This window comes from Carlito syrichta, unplaced genomic scaffold (genome assembly GCF_000164805.1).
Source record: "Carlito syrichta isolate Samal-C Ts95f unplaced genomic scaffold, Tarsius_syrichta-2.0.1 Scaffold307669, whole genome shotgun sequence".
Classification (NCBI taxonomy): domain Eukaryota; kingdom Metazoa; phylum Chordata; class Mammalia; order Primates; family Tarsiidae; genus Carlito; species Carlito syrichta.
Genome location: NW_007251765.1, coordinates 79474 through 93845, shown reverse-complemented (window position 1 = coordinate 93845; position 14372 = coordinate 79474). Strand labels below are relative to the sequence as shown.

General features: G+C 37.9%; 1 protein-coding gene across 3 annotated transcripts in view; it reads left to right on the top strand.

Annotated features, from left to right (window-relative positions):
* Window positions 1–12697, top strand: part of USP1 (ubiquitin specific peptidase 1) — a 14317-nt gene extending 1620 nt beyond the window's left edge. For 2 of the 3 annotated variants that reach the window (XM_021715783.1, XM_021715782.1), the window contains exons 2-9: window positions 1211–1448; window positions 3181–3301; window positions 4067–4171; window positions 4732–4892; window positions 6547–7238; window positions 8621–8791; window positions 9724–9925; window positions 11157–12697. In XM_021715783.1, coding sequence (XP_021571458.1) covers window positions 1279–1448; window positions 3181–3301; window positions 4067–4171; window positions 4732–4892; window positions 6547–7238; window positions 8621–8791; window positions 9724–9925; window positions 11157–11889 — 2355 coding nt within the window. In that variant the 5' untranslated portion in view covers window positions 1211–1278 and the 3' untranslated portion in view covers window positions 11890–12697. Of the gene's footprint in view, window positions 1–1176; window positions 1449–3180; window positions 3302–4066; window positions 4172–4731; window positions 4893–6546; window positions 7239–8620; window positions 8792–9723; window positions 9926–11156 lie in introns of those variants that run through there. The other variant, XM_008064531.2, reaches the window with a different exon arrangement.
* Window positions 12698–14372: the final 1675 nt, after the last annotated feature.

The window sequence follows — 14372 nt, the reverse complement described above, 5'->3', positions numbered from 1 at the left end:
GGCGACCCGGACGGGCGGCAGGTGGGCGTCGCGAGCCGCCGCGGCGGCGCGCTCGGGGAGTGGGTGCAGGGGCTTTGCAGCCCGGCGGGCCCGAAGCTCGAGGTGAGGCCGGGGCTCCGGGGGCTTCGTGACCGAGCGCCGGTCGGAGAACTTGGCCCCAGATGCTCCGCTGGGAAGCAGGCGGACGTGTACAGCAGCTGCTCGAAGCGTTGCCCGTTGTTTTCGCCCGAGGGCTTCGCTTCCAAGCTCGGTGGGACGGCGGCGAGAGGCAAAGCATCTTTTCCTACCCAAAGCCGTATTTTTTAAAAAAGCGTCGGAAAACCGGTCGAATGACGTGGTTTCTAGTGCGCTAAGAACTTGATATACACAAACTGCGGGAACCAGTTTTTCCCTCACTGTTCCAACTCCGCGTGTTTTATTTTTTACAAACGTAGGTCTTTAGGTATCCCCCCACCAGGGCTATATGCCTTTTCGGTCTGCCAACTATGCTTCAGTGTGTTTTAGAGGCACTTTCATGCATCACGTTAATGACGAGAAGAGGCTTTTGGGGGGGGACTCGTTAACGTCCAGCACTGCTTTGACTTTCCGCGCATCCCTGGTTGCCTGCCTCGTACTTGAGAGGTGGTAGTTGCTCAGTCGACATTTCCAAGTGAACTAAGTTGTGAAAAATTAGGTTTTCGCTCCTTAATTTCACTACTTTTCCGCAGATCTACTACGTGAGGTATTTTGTGATGTCCTTAATCCACAGCAGGCTGATTTTAAACAGTTGATGTGGCAAGCTCCTCCTTTCTTTGAGCGTGAAACGTTGAGTGCCTATGGCAGGCATTAGGTTTTCTGTTTTTTTGTTTTGAGTCGGAGTCTCACGCTGTCGCCCAGACTGGAGTGCAGTGGCCGCTCCCGGCCACCACAGCCTCGACCCGCTGGGCTCCGGCGATCCTTCCGCCTCAGCCTTCCGAGTAGCCGGAATGACAGGCGCGCGCTACCACGCCCGGCCGATTTTTTGATTTATTGTAGACATGAGGTCTCGCTGCCCAGGCGGGTCTCGAACCCGCGGGCTCAGGCAATCCGCTCACCTCAGCCTCCCAAAGTGCTGGGATTACAGGCTGAGCCATCGAGCCCGGCTGGGCATTAGGTTTTCAAAATTGATTGTTTCATGACCCACAATTGATAACTAGAAACTAATGAAACCTTTTTTCTCTGTGATTAACAGATGTAATTGGTGATTACAGCTTTCTTCTGTAAGTTAATTCTTGCAACTCCTTGGGATTTGAAGAGAAAATGCCTGGTGTCATACCTAGTGAAAGTAATGGACTTTCAAGAGGTAGTCCATCAAAGAAAAACAGACTTTCCTTAAAGTTTTTTCAGAAAAAGGAAACTAAGAGAGCTTTGGATTTCACAGATTCTCAAGAAAATGAAGAAAAAGCTTATGAATACAGAGGATCTGAAATGTATGTATCTTATTTAATGTATTATTTTTGTACTTTTAAAATTCTACGTCAGTGATGCAGCAGTCAACTTGCTTGATGCCTCCAGCCTGACCTTACAGTCCACAGAAGCAAAAAAAGTACACACTTTTGATAAGTTTAGTAGTATATAATAGATACAGATCAAAAGTTGTGGTTCCAGCCAGGCATTTCCCAGCACCTTGGGAGGCTGAGGTGGGAGGTTTGCTTAGACCAGTCTGGGCAACATTAAAAAAAAAAATGGTGACTTCCCCATAGAGGTCAGATCCATAATGTTAACTCATTAACATGGTACTTTTAGACTATAATTAGATAAGTATTTATTGACTAAAATTGTCTTTCTCAGTTCAAGTTTGATTATTTGCAGTGCAACACATTTGTGTAAGAGTAAATAAAGGTGTGTTTTTTAAAATTTTGGCTCAGAAGACTTGACAGGAGATATTTAGACTCTAGTAATATGTAGGTATATAGTCATAACTAGTCATATCTGTTGGAGGCATACAGTTACAAATTCTAGTTAGACTCAAAAATAGGAAATGCATTTGATGCAAATACATTCTTTAGTGACTGAAAAATCAGAACAAAATGGAATACTTTATTCCCCACTAGCAGCTACAGTTGTAGTCTGTATTACTTTCCTATTTACCAGACAGGCGCTCTGATGGGTGACTCAAGTGGATTTGGTTCCATGTGTAATTTGTAATTTCTACCTATAATCAGTTGAGACCATGTGAATGAACATTTTGTTTATTAGTATTCGTTTTTATAAATACCTTGAGGTACTAGAGTAATAATTGCAAGTGATCATAAAATAAAAATACTGGGAGGACATAGTTTTTTTGTTTTTGTCAGAGAAGCAAAAGAATGATAAACTCAAACTATTTATTTATTGGAAATGGGGTCTCACCATGTTGCTCAGGTTGGTCTCAAACTCCTGGGTTCAAGCGATCCTCCCACCTCACCATCCCAAGCTGTTGCATTCAGCTTCTGAACAACTCTTCTTAAATTTTTTTTTGAATCAGAGTCTCACTCGACTTGCTGGGTTCAGGTGATCCTTCCACCTCCGCCTTCCAATTAGCTGGAACTACAGGTACATGCCACCACGTCCAGCTAATTTTTTTTTACTTATTGTAGAGATGAGGGCTCACCAAGTTACCCAGGCTGGTTTCGAACCCATGGGCTCAGGCAATCCTCTCACTTGGGCCTCACCAAGTGCTGAGATTATAGGCATGAGCCACTGTGCCCTGTGCAACAACTGATTTTAAAGTGAGGGATAGTTATGCCATTTTCTTCAAAGATCAACTTTCCCCTTAATCCTTATTTATAGACTCGTAGCACAGTCTCTCCCAAATATTGTTGTGGTCAAGTTATTCTCAGATTTCTACTCAGAGTTAACTGCTTGATTAAAATGTCAGACTAGGCAAAACAAATCACAGTACCAGTTCCTCAAGTTTCCACTCTGTAAAATGGGATTAACATCCTCTTAAGGGAATCATTTTGAGGATTGTTAAGGATAATGGTGTTTTTAAAACTTTTATTCTGAGTATATATGTGGGTATATATTCTGGGCAGTTCTGGAGCCTGTACAGAATTCTTCTCGTAAAATGTCATCTGAATAAGATCCATATACTTTTCAGATCATGTAGGCAAATAACGTTTTCACTATTTCTTTAAGCCACCACTTCTGTTATACCTTTCTTCCTTCTATACTTAATAGTGATCAAGTTGTTCCTGCAGCACAGTCCTCACCTATAAGCTGTGAGAAGAGAGAAAACTTACTGCCGTTCGTGGGACTGAATAATCTCGGCAATACTTGTTATCTTAATAGTATACTTCAGGTGAGTTGACAATTTTCCTATATAATCAAAGCTTTTAGTAGGCAAAAAATGAGGTAAGATTTACTGTTTCTGAGAATTTCAGGTTATAGGAGGACTTAAATTGTCCATACTGTCTTTGCTTTTGATTATAAATAAGCCAGAATAGGCTACAATGATAATAATTTAAGTTGCATGTTATTAGACTTCCCTTTAGGGTAAGAGAAACTGATGGGTACTAAATAAAGGTGGGATAGGAGAATTAAATAGACCTTGGTTAAGTGAAAGATGCTAAACCTTTCATTTCTGCCTGCCTCCTGGTGTTCTGTGTCTTATCCTCTTGGAACTATATTGGTATTATGTTATGTCTCCTTGTAACCTTAAAGTCTTAGCAATGTTTGCCCAGGCTTAGTGCTTTATGCCAGTGAGAGAAGACTGGGCTACTACCGATGATGTGGAGAACAAGATTTGACATTGAAATTAATCAGAATTTGGGGTAAAGCACATTAAAAGTGCTCTGTAAAAAAATAGGGTATGGGGCTGGGTGTGGAAGCTCACACCTGCAATCTTGGCACACTGGGAGGCTGAGGTAAAAGGACTGCTTGAACCCGGGAGTTCAAGACCAGCCTGGGTGAACATAGCAAGACCTTGTCTCTATGCTACTCTAGGCCTCGGCAACAGAATGATACACTGACTCAAAAAAAAAACCAAAAATAAATGATACTGTTTTAGTGACTTTATGTATATTATTGTTGTTTGTTCAGTAAACACTTAGTCTTATTTTTGTAGGTATTATATTTTTGTCCTGGTTTTAAATCTGGAGTGAAGCACTTATTTAATATTATTTCAAGGAAGAAAGAAGCTCTAAAGGATGAAGCCAGTCAAAAAGATAAGGTAAAAAATAAATATAAGAACAGAAGTGTAGAAATCAAAAAGTAAATTTGTGGAAATTTACTTGCTTAGAAATGAAAAAAGTCATAGGTACACAAGAGGATTTGGGAAAAGGATGACAGAGATTATGTCTCTGTTAAACTATGTATTATCGGAAAGGTGGTTATTTTTCATTATTGCAAGGTTAGCTAACTAGATTACTGCCTTTACAGAGTGTTTTCACTAGTCCTAATTTATTGTTTATCAAAGTTTTTTCATTTATATACTACAGTCACAATTTGTCATACCATGCACCACCTGTCATTCAGTTTTCAAATTGACTTTTAAAATTTAAGTAAATATACTATATTTAAAGAAACCGTTGACTTCCATAATTAGAAAACCGTTGTCATTCACATAAATAGAAACTAAAAATATCTTCTTAAAATTTATTGGTATACCTCATAAAATTAGTGGTGTAATGCAGTTTAGAAAAGCTAGTATTTTTTGGGGAGTCAAAGACAAAGGGAGAAGCTTAATTTGTTCATAAATGGAAATGTTGGTTTGTGTTTCCTTCTTGACAGGGAAATTGCAAAGAAGATTCTTTGGCAAGTTATGAACTGATATGCAGTTTACAGTCCTTGATCATTTCAGTTGAACAACTCCAGGCTAGTTTCCTCTTAAATCCAGAGAAATACACTGATGAACTTGCCACTCAACCAAGGCGACTGCTTAACACACTCAGGTATAGCCTGTGATACAATTTTGGGATTCCAGTGTAGCTACTTGTTTATATCTTTGAAGGAGGACATGAACAAATAGGAATAAAGGGCAAGGAAAATAGAAACTCTAGGTCCACAGTCCTTTATATCACAGAGATTCCAACACTGGATGGTTTTTCATAAATCTGGGGGTAAATTCATTAGGTCTGAAGTTGTTTTTTTTTTGAGTTCAAGTCTCACTCTGTCGCCCAGACTGAAGTAATGTGTTTAATTATAGGGTAGTATCCCATATCATGTGGTGACATATGTTTTACTTACATGCCATATTGTCTTTGAATCTGAACATTTCTGAATTCTCAAACATATGGTCCCTTGAGGATTTCAAATTAGGAACTGTAGGACTATATTCAAAATATATTGTGGTGACTCAGCCTGTAATCCCAGCACTTTGGGAGACTGAAGCAAGTGGATTGCCTGAGCCTGCGGGTTCAAGACCAGCCCAGGTAACTTGGTGAGACCGTGTCTCTACAGTAAATCAAAAATTAGCCAGGTGTGGTAGCATGCACGTATAGTTCAGCCACTTGGAAGGCTGAGGCAGAAGGATCACTGGAGCCCAGCAGGTCGACACTAGGGTGGCTGTGAGTATGCCACTGTACTCCAGCCTGGGCAACAGGGAGATTCCAACTCAAAAAAAAAAATTGTATATAATTTATATATATATATATAATTTTTATATATGTTTATAGTTCTTACATATATATATTATGTGTAAGATCTGTAAACTCTAAATTTCTTTTCAAGTGATCCTCTTACCTCAGCCTCCCTGGTAGCTAAGACTACAGGCATGTGCCACCATGACCAGCTAATTTTTTTATTAAAAAAAAATTTTATAGAGATGAAGTCTTGCAGTGCTGCCCAGGTTGGTCTCAAACTCCTGGGCTTATGTAATCCTCCTGCCTCAGCTTCTCAGAATGCTGGGATTACAGGTGTGAGCCACTGTGACTAGCCCAAATATTTTTGTTACAAATGCTTAAAAGAGATCCATTGCTTAACTAGATTAGATTGCTGTCTGGTATTGTCTTAAAAATGAAAACTTTATTCTGTATATAACATAGCCATACTAAAATAATTAAACTAAGTCTTTAAAAAACAATCATTTAGTTCAGGACTAGAACTAGGTGTACTATATTGCTCTACTGTTAAGAGGCATGGTAGCATGGTAACCAAGAGCAGGCTTGACTAATGGCTTTGTATCCTAACTAGTTCTCTGATGTTGGGCAGATTACTTACCCTCTCTGTGTCTTAGTTCCTATATCTGTCAATATTGGTGATAATAGTACATCACAGGGTCATTGTGAGGATTCTGTATACATATAATATAAAAAGCCTTTTGAGTAAAACCTGGTATATGGTGTTATATAAGTAGTATGGCAGTATATAAGTAGTATTAATATATTTAGAAGAGGATCAAAGTAGTATGGTAATGGAAAAGGGTAAAATTTGCTTTTACTTTTAGTTACAGGTAAGAAATTTCACATCAGCTGAAATAATAGTTTGGGATTTTTAAAATGAAATATGATATCCCTGTAAGTGAATTCATTTCTGTATAGAAATATTTCCATTAATGAACTGTATCTTCCAAACTAGAATAGATGAAATGGAAATTTTTATTTATAGGGAACTCAACCCTATGTATGAAGGATATCTACAGCATGATGCACAGGAAGTATTACAGTGTATTTTGGGAAACATTCAAGAAACATGCCAACTCCTAAAAAAAGAAGAAGTAAAAAATGGGGCAGAATCTACTAAGGTAGAAGAAAAACCTCATCAAAAAGAGGAAATGAGTGGTCTTAACAGCACGGAGATTGACAGTATGAGGCATTCTGAAGACTATAAAGAAAAATTCCATCCAAAAGGAAATGGGAAAAGAAAAAGTGACTCTGAATTTGGTAACATGAAGAAAAAAGTTAAAGTATCCAAGGAACACCAATCATTGGAAGAGAACCAGAGACAAACTAGATCAAAAAGAAAAGCTACAGGTGATACATTAGAGATTCCTCCTAAAATAATTCCTAAGTATATTTCTGAAAACGAGAGTGTAAAACCCTCACAAAAGAAATCAAGAGTTAAAATAAATTGGTTAAAGTCTGCCACTAAGCAACCCAGCATTCTTTCTAAATTCTGTAGTCTGGGAAAAATAACAACAAATCAAGGATCCAAAGGACAATCCAAAGAAAATGGATATGATCTCGAAGAGGACTTGGGCAAATGTGAAAGTGATAACACAACTAATGGTTGTGGACTTGAACCTCCAGGAAATAATGTTAAACCTGTACATGTTAATGACGTTAAGCCTATAAACAAAGGTCAGTACAATACTTATTTGATAAGTAGGAGCATTAACAGCTACAGAATTAGAATTTTCTCTGGTACACGTACAATATAATCTGTATTATAAAATTTATTTCATCAGAAGGAAATTTAACACTGAACTGTGGTGTTTTAAGTGCTGTGCTTCAACGTGTGTGTGTGCATATATTGCATTATGTGTTACATATATACATAATGTAATTGCATTACATATATTTGTAATGTCATTAAGGTAATGTTTAATAGTTTATAAACTGGGGAAGTTCAAAATATCAGCGTGTGTATAAGGGTACAGTTGCCTTTTATCTATGTGGTCTTTGACATAAACTCATGAAGAAAATTGCATTTAGTGAAAATTTTAAAATAGAAAACTAAGTACACTCGTGTTGCTTAACGATGGGGATACATTCTGAGAAGTGCATTATTATTATTTTGTGTGAATATCATAGAGTGTACTTCTGCAACCCAGATAGTATAGCCAACTATACACCTAGGCTGTATGGCATAGCCTATTGCTCCTAGGCTACAAACTTGTACAGCATGTTGCTGTACTGACTACTGTAGGCATCTGCAACACGATGGTAAATATCTGTAAGTCTAAACATAGATATGTAAACATATAGGTACAGTAGATATGATATTAAAATCTTACAGGACCGTATTATATGTGGCCCATTGTTAACAGAGATGTTACACAGTGCAGGACTGTAGTCATGCCTTACTTGAACTACCTTTTTTTTTGAGTTGGAGTCTCACTGTTACCCAGACTGGAGTGCAGTGGCATGCTCACAGTCACTGCAGCCTCGACCTGTTGGACTCAGGCGATCCTTGCGCCTCAGCCTTCCAAATAGCTGGAATCACAGATGCATGCCACCATGCCCAGCTAATTTTTTGATTTATTGTAGAGACAAGGTCTCTACATGTTGCCCGGGCTGGTCTCGAACCTCTGGGATCAGGCAGTCCTCTCATCTCCGCCTCCCAAAGTGCTGGGATTACAGGCGTGAGCCAACGTGTCCAGCCTTGAACTACTTTTTAAATAAGTTTTTTTTTTTCCAGATCTACAGATCGCAAGGAAAATGTGTGATATTGATGTAGTTAATGGTTTTACCAAAAATGCCACTCTTATTCTGGGTTTATTCTAAAGGGATGTATCTTTGGGAAGGAAGTTAAGACAACTGATTTTTCTTTTAGAGACAGTAGTAATTCATATTCAAAACTATCTTTACACAGAATTTAGATTTCATGAATAAGGTCCTCTTAATGCTTATAAGCTAAGAAAATGGGGCTTTTATTCATGATATACTTTATTTAAATGGAAAATTGGTTATTTGGACTGTACTAAAAAACTAACTTGTATAGACTTATATTTTCATTTTAGGTACAGAGCAAATTGGTTTTGAACTAGTGGAGAAATTATTTCAAGGTCAGCTGGTGTTAAGGACTCGTTGCTTGGAATGTGAAAGTTTAACAGAAAGAAGAGAAGATTTTCAAGACATCAGCGTGCCAGTACAAGAAGATGAGCTTTCCAAAGTAGAGGAGAGTTCCGAAAGTAAGCAATAGTCATATTTTTCTTCAAGAGTACAGTCTAATAGCTTGTATAATTGGGAGGAAAACAAAAGCTGACTCTTAGTGCCCATTATAACCTTTCTGCTTATCTAGCTTCACTTGTAAATAGTTAGCATTTAGAAAATTGCAATATCTTTATTTTGATGTAGAGTGTGTTAGAATGGAAAAATGAAATGCTTATAGTAGTAAGTTAACTTTTGAGAACCTGAATCTTGTAGAGCTACGGAGGTTATTTTTACACAGTATTTGAGCCACTGTTGTGGCTGCCAGAAACCACAAAAAGGATGGAAATCTCATGGGAAGTAACCATGAAGACTGGTTTACCTGTCAGATATTGAAAATTGGCTATTAAATGTAAACTAGTCTCTTACCCTGAGGCACTTATTTTGTTTTTCCTGTCTGTCACATAAATATTTTTTGGCTGACCAAATATAAGAGATAGGTACACTGTTGAGGATGAGTTTCTGAAAGTAAAAACAAAAAACCTAGCTATTTGAGAATGGCTTTGTCAATGAAATTAAATGCTAATTTTTTTTTTTTTTTTTTTTGAGTTGGAGTCTCACTGTCGCCCAGACTGGAGTGCAGTGGCATGCTCCCAGCCACCGCAGCCCCAACCTGCTGGGCTCCCGCGATCCTTCCGCCTCAGCCTTCCAAGTAGCTGGAACTACAGGCATGCGCTACCACGCCTGGCTAATTTTTTGATTTATTGTAGAGATGAGGTCTGCCAGGTTGCCCAGGCGGGTCTTGAACCCGCACACCCAGGCAATCCACTCACCTCAGCCTCCCAAAGCACAGGATTACAGGCTGAGCCACCGAGCCCGGCTTAAATACTAATTTTAAACATGAAACTTTGTAATTTGTTTTGAATGTCTGACAGAGATACTTATTTGTGAGTGAAAGGATTCTCTTTTTTAGTTTCTCCAGAGCCAAAAACAGAAATGAAGACCCTGAGATGGGCAATTTCACAGTTTGCTTCAGTAGAGAGGATTGTAGGAGAAGATAAATATTTCTGTGAAAATTGCCATCATTATACTGAAGCTGAACGAAGTCTTCTGTTTGACAAAATGCCTGAAGTTATAACTATTCATTTGAAGTGCTTTGCTGCTAGTGGCTTGGAGTGAGTATTGTAAATAAAAGCTATATGAAGAAAACGACGTGCTATAGAAGACATTTTGTTCAAAATACTATAATAATAGGAATATAAAGTACCAAAATGAAGAAATTTGTGAAGATTTCCTTAGAAAAGTTTCATTCTCTTATTAAGTTTCCCTGTAAAAATGCATCAATTTAAATCCTTTTGGTATGACTATACTACTAAGTATGATTTCTTTATACATCTTTTCATTCCCTTCTTTGATGCTAGTAGCAAAATTTAATTTTAGTAGGACTGATCAAAGCAGGGAACAAATCATGTACATCAAGAGTTTTTTGAGGGAGGAAAGGGCAAAATTTTATTTCATTTTACGGTAAGCCAGGAATCAAAGTTTTTGAGCAATTTGAGAAAAGTGCTAATTACATCTTGGGCAGAATGGGGTTTATTTTTGTAGATCTTACTCCTTTGTATATTAATGACTTGTTTGAAATTACGATGAGGGCTTCCCAGTAACTCCCACACACTTTATTAAAATCATAGGATGACATTTAGCCCTTTCTTGATTCGGTTTACCCTTTCTTTGCTACAATACTATTTTATTATCTATTTTCCCAAATCCTGGTAGAGAAAGACTTCGCACTAAAATGGCTAAAGTTGTTGACTCTGGGGTGGCCGTGAGCGTGCCACTGCACTCCAGCCTGGGCGACAGAGGGATATCCAACTCAAAAAAATAAATAAAATAAAATGGCTAAAATGTAACAGATTTTGTTTTCAAGTTTGGTCCATTTGAAATACCATTTAAAATATCATTTATTTTTGTTTTTAAAATACCTTATTGCTATTTTTGAGTCAGGGCCTGTTGCTCAGAGTGGAGTGCAGTGGCACAATGGTGGCTTACCATAGCCTCAACTTCCTGGGCTCAGGCAATTCTGCCTCAGCCTCCCAAAGTGCTGGGATTACAGACGTGAGCCACCATGCCCAGCCTGCCATTTATTTTCTTCTGGCACAAAATTAGGAAAATGAAGGGAAAAAATTAACTATATATCCTCCACAGAAACAAGTGAGTATCAGTTGTTTCAATATTTTTGTTTCTGTATATATTAGAAACATTACTTAAAGTTAAGGGGGGGGTCTTGGTTTTATTTTGCTTTTTTGTTTATTCATATAAGGACTATTAAGGGTTCAGATTTTGGTTTTACATTTGGTGTAAAAATTTGAATTTAAAGTGGAAGACACTCTTTTTTTCCTTCCATAGGTTTGATTGTTATGGTGGTGGACTTTCCAAGATCAACACTCCTTTATTGACACCTCTTAAATTGTCACTAGAAGAATGGAGCACAAAGCCAACAAACGACAGCTATGGATTATTTGCGGTTGTGATGCATAGCGGCATTACGATTAGTAGTGGGCATTACACTGCTTCTGTTAAAGTCACTGACCTTAACAGCTTAGAACTAGATAAGGGAAATTTTGTGGTTGATCAAATGTGTGAGATAGGTAAGCCAGAACCACTGAATGAGGAGGAAGCAAGAGGTCTGGCTGAAAATTATGATGATGAAGTGTCGATTCGAGTTGGTGGAAATACACAGCCAAGCAAAGTTTTGAGCAAAAAGAATGTAGAAGCTGTTGGACTTCTTGGAGGACAAAAGAGCAAAGCCGATTATGAGCTATACAACAAGGCCTCAAATCCTGATAAGGCTACCAGTACAGCACTTGCTGAAAATAGAAATTCTGAGACTAACAGTACTAACGGGACCCACGAATTGGATAGAAACAAGGAATCCATTGACCAAACAGGCATGAACATTAGTGGATTTGAGAACAAAATTTCATATGTAGTGCAAAGCTTAAAGGAGTATGAGGGGAAGTGGTTGCTTTTTGATGATTCTGAAGTTAAAGTTACTGAAGAGAAGGACTTCTTGAATTCTCTTTCCCCTTCCACATCCCCTACTTCTACTCCTTACTTGCTGTTTTATAGGAAATTATAGAGTGGGTTTTCCTTGTGTATATATTAAATAGACCTGCACAAACATTGGTAACGTTGACTACATCAAAGCGTCTTTAGCTTATCTTGAAGCTACTGGATATTTTCAGTCTCTAGATTTTATATAAATAGTGAGATTTGAATTACTGAAAACTATGTTAATTTTTAGAATTCATTTTCCTTAGTAGAGACTAGTGATGCATTAGCTTCTGGGAACAAACTTGTATAGGTTCTTAATTGGATTATTCCAAATGGAAGCATTTAAACACTTTTGGATTTACACTGATCTTTTTGTGTTTCCTTTTAAAAATAAAGTGCTTGTATTTGTATTCTCCATATTTTGGAGTACATGATGTTTATAGGTCCCGTGGTTTTTCACCTAAGAAGCAGAATCTCATTCAGTACATTTAGTTTTATAAGAGTCATGAAGCCAAATCTTGGATGGGCTGTGTCAGAGGAACAAAGGCTAGAAAGTGTGTACTCACAGTGGTGTACATTTATGCTTTGAGTCACTTAGAATAGTGTCTCAGAAAACCCAGACAGGCCCCTTCTGTCTTCACAAGAATTTTATATGTATTTATGAAGATGATTCTGTATTCTAGTAAATCTTTTTGGGCATGGACTAATTTGTATCTCTTCATATTCTGCACGATCTGTATATAGTACATCAAAGCTAGAGGTATGACCTAAAGTTTAACTTTTTTTAAAAGACTGGGAGGTCAATAAAATTTAAACTGCTTAACAACTGTGTATATAAATGTCCAAATTCTTTACTTGCAAATTTTTATCGTAAATACAGCCAAGTTCTCTTATGCAATAAGTACATATATATAGAAGAGGAATAAACATGCATGATTACCTTTACTACTCAATACTTTGTCAGTGGAGGTGATTATTCAAAGAGAAGAAACTAGTCCATCCAACTTGCAATACTTTAAAAGAGGTTTGCAGTAAAAATTGTCGCATCTGTTGTTGCATTTACTGTCCTCTAAAGTAGACACATAGTTTAATGGAATCCAAAACTGGAAAACTCAAGATGCTTTGGGCACACGTAAAAACTTGGTTAAAGTCTCATTTTAAATATAGTATACTAAGTTGGTAAATGACCACTTTTCTCACAACTTGTTAAAGGACATTCTTGGTACTATTTCTCAGAAATTATTCTAAATATGTAAGTGCTATTGAGATTAACACTGTTACACACTATTTCAGCAAATAAGAGTACCTTGTTAACTCATAAATTAGTTACATAATACCTTATGCTCTTCCACAGGATAATGCGATGATAACAGAGTTATGGCTCTCCCTCATTTCAGAATCATTCCTGAAGTTTTAAAAAGAAACATCCCTGAGCACTATCCATAAGCTTCTGATGGAGCAGGGCTAGGATCGACAACAGGCCTCTCGTACTCAAAAGGCAGCCAGTGTTAAGAACCAGCACAGATTCCTGATGTGGGGAAATGGAGTTGTAAGAAAAAATAAGTTTGTGAGAAGTTAGGTATTCAGTATCATACTAGTGTTTTTAAGAGGACGCAGGTCAGAAAACAATTGGTATTGCATGATGTTAAGTCATTATCATACAAACCCTAAAGTCCTTGATAACATTTGTGTGAAGCCGTTCAAACTTACATAAATGTAACAATGAGAAAAGGTTACTTAATAATATACTCAGTCTACCTTCCTTGCTGCCACCTGCCCCCTAAAGAAGAGGGGAGAGCATGCCGCTTGTTTTTAAGTTGCCATTTTTGACTCCTTGCCTTTCCTTACATTCATTTGGCTTCTTTCCCTAAATAGATGTCTGAGGTTATGCTCTTCTGACTCCTTAGATTTGATTCAACTGTGCAGATTCAGTCTTGGAATTGATTTAGATAAGAGGAATCTGAGATAATGCTGCCCACGAAGGTACGCTGGAAAGATCAACTGTCACCAAGGCTCTCAGAAGTAGATATTTTTGAACTCTTGTTTTCTACATCATCTATAGGATGAAGGCACTATATTAAATCCGATCAATTTTTTTTTTTTCAGTTGGGTTCTCACTGTTGCCCAGGCTAGGGTGCAATGGCACAATCATGGCTCACCATAGCCTCAACCTCCTTGGCTCTGGGGATTCTCTGAGTGGCTGGGACTACAGACATAACACCACGATATGCAGCTAATTTTTTGATTTGTGGAGATGAGATCTTGCTGTGTTGCCCAGGCTCGTCTCAAACTCTCGTGCTCAAGTGATCCTCCTGCCTTGGCTTCTTCCTAAAGTGTTGGGATTAAAGGTATGAGCCACCACGCCCAGTCTCAGTCTGATTAATTCTTAGGTGATTCATGTAACTGGCCAGTAAGCAAAAGGGCTTATACATGATGCCATTCTAGAAGATACAATACTACACACAAAAAAACCACTCAATTAAATACTTCCAGAAATCCTATATATGCACTGTTTGGGGAAAAACTTGCCAACTAATTAAAATGTTATTTCTCAAAGGTTTCTTCTGC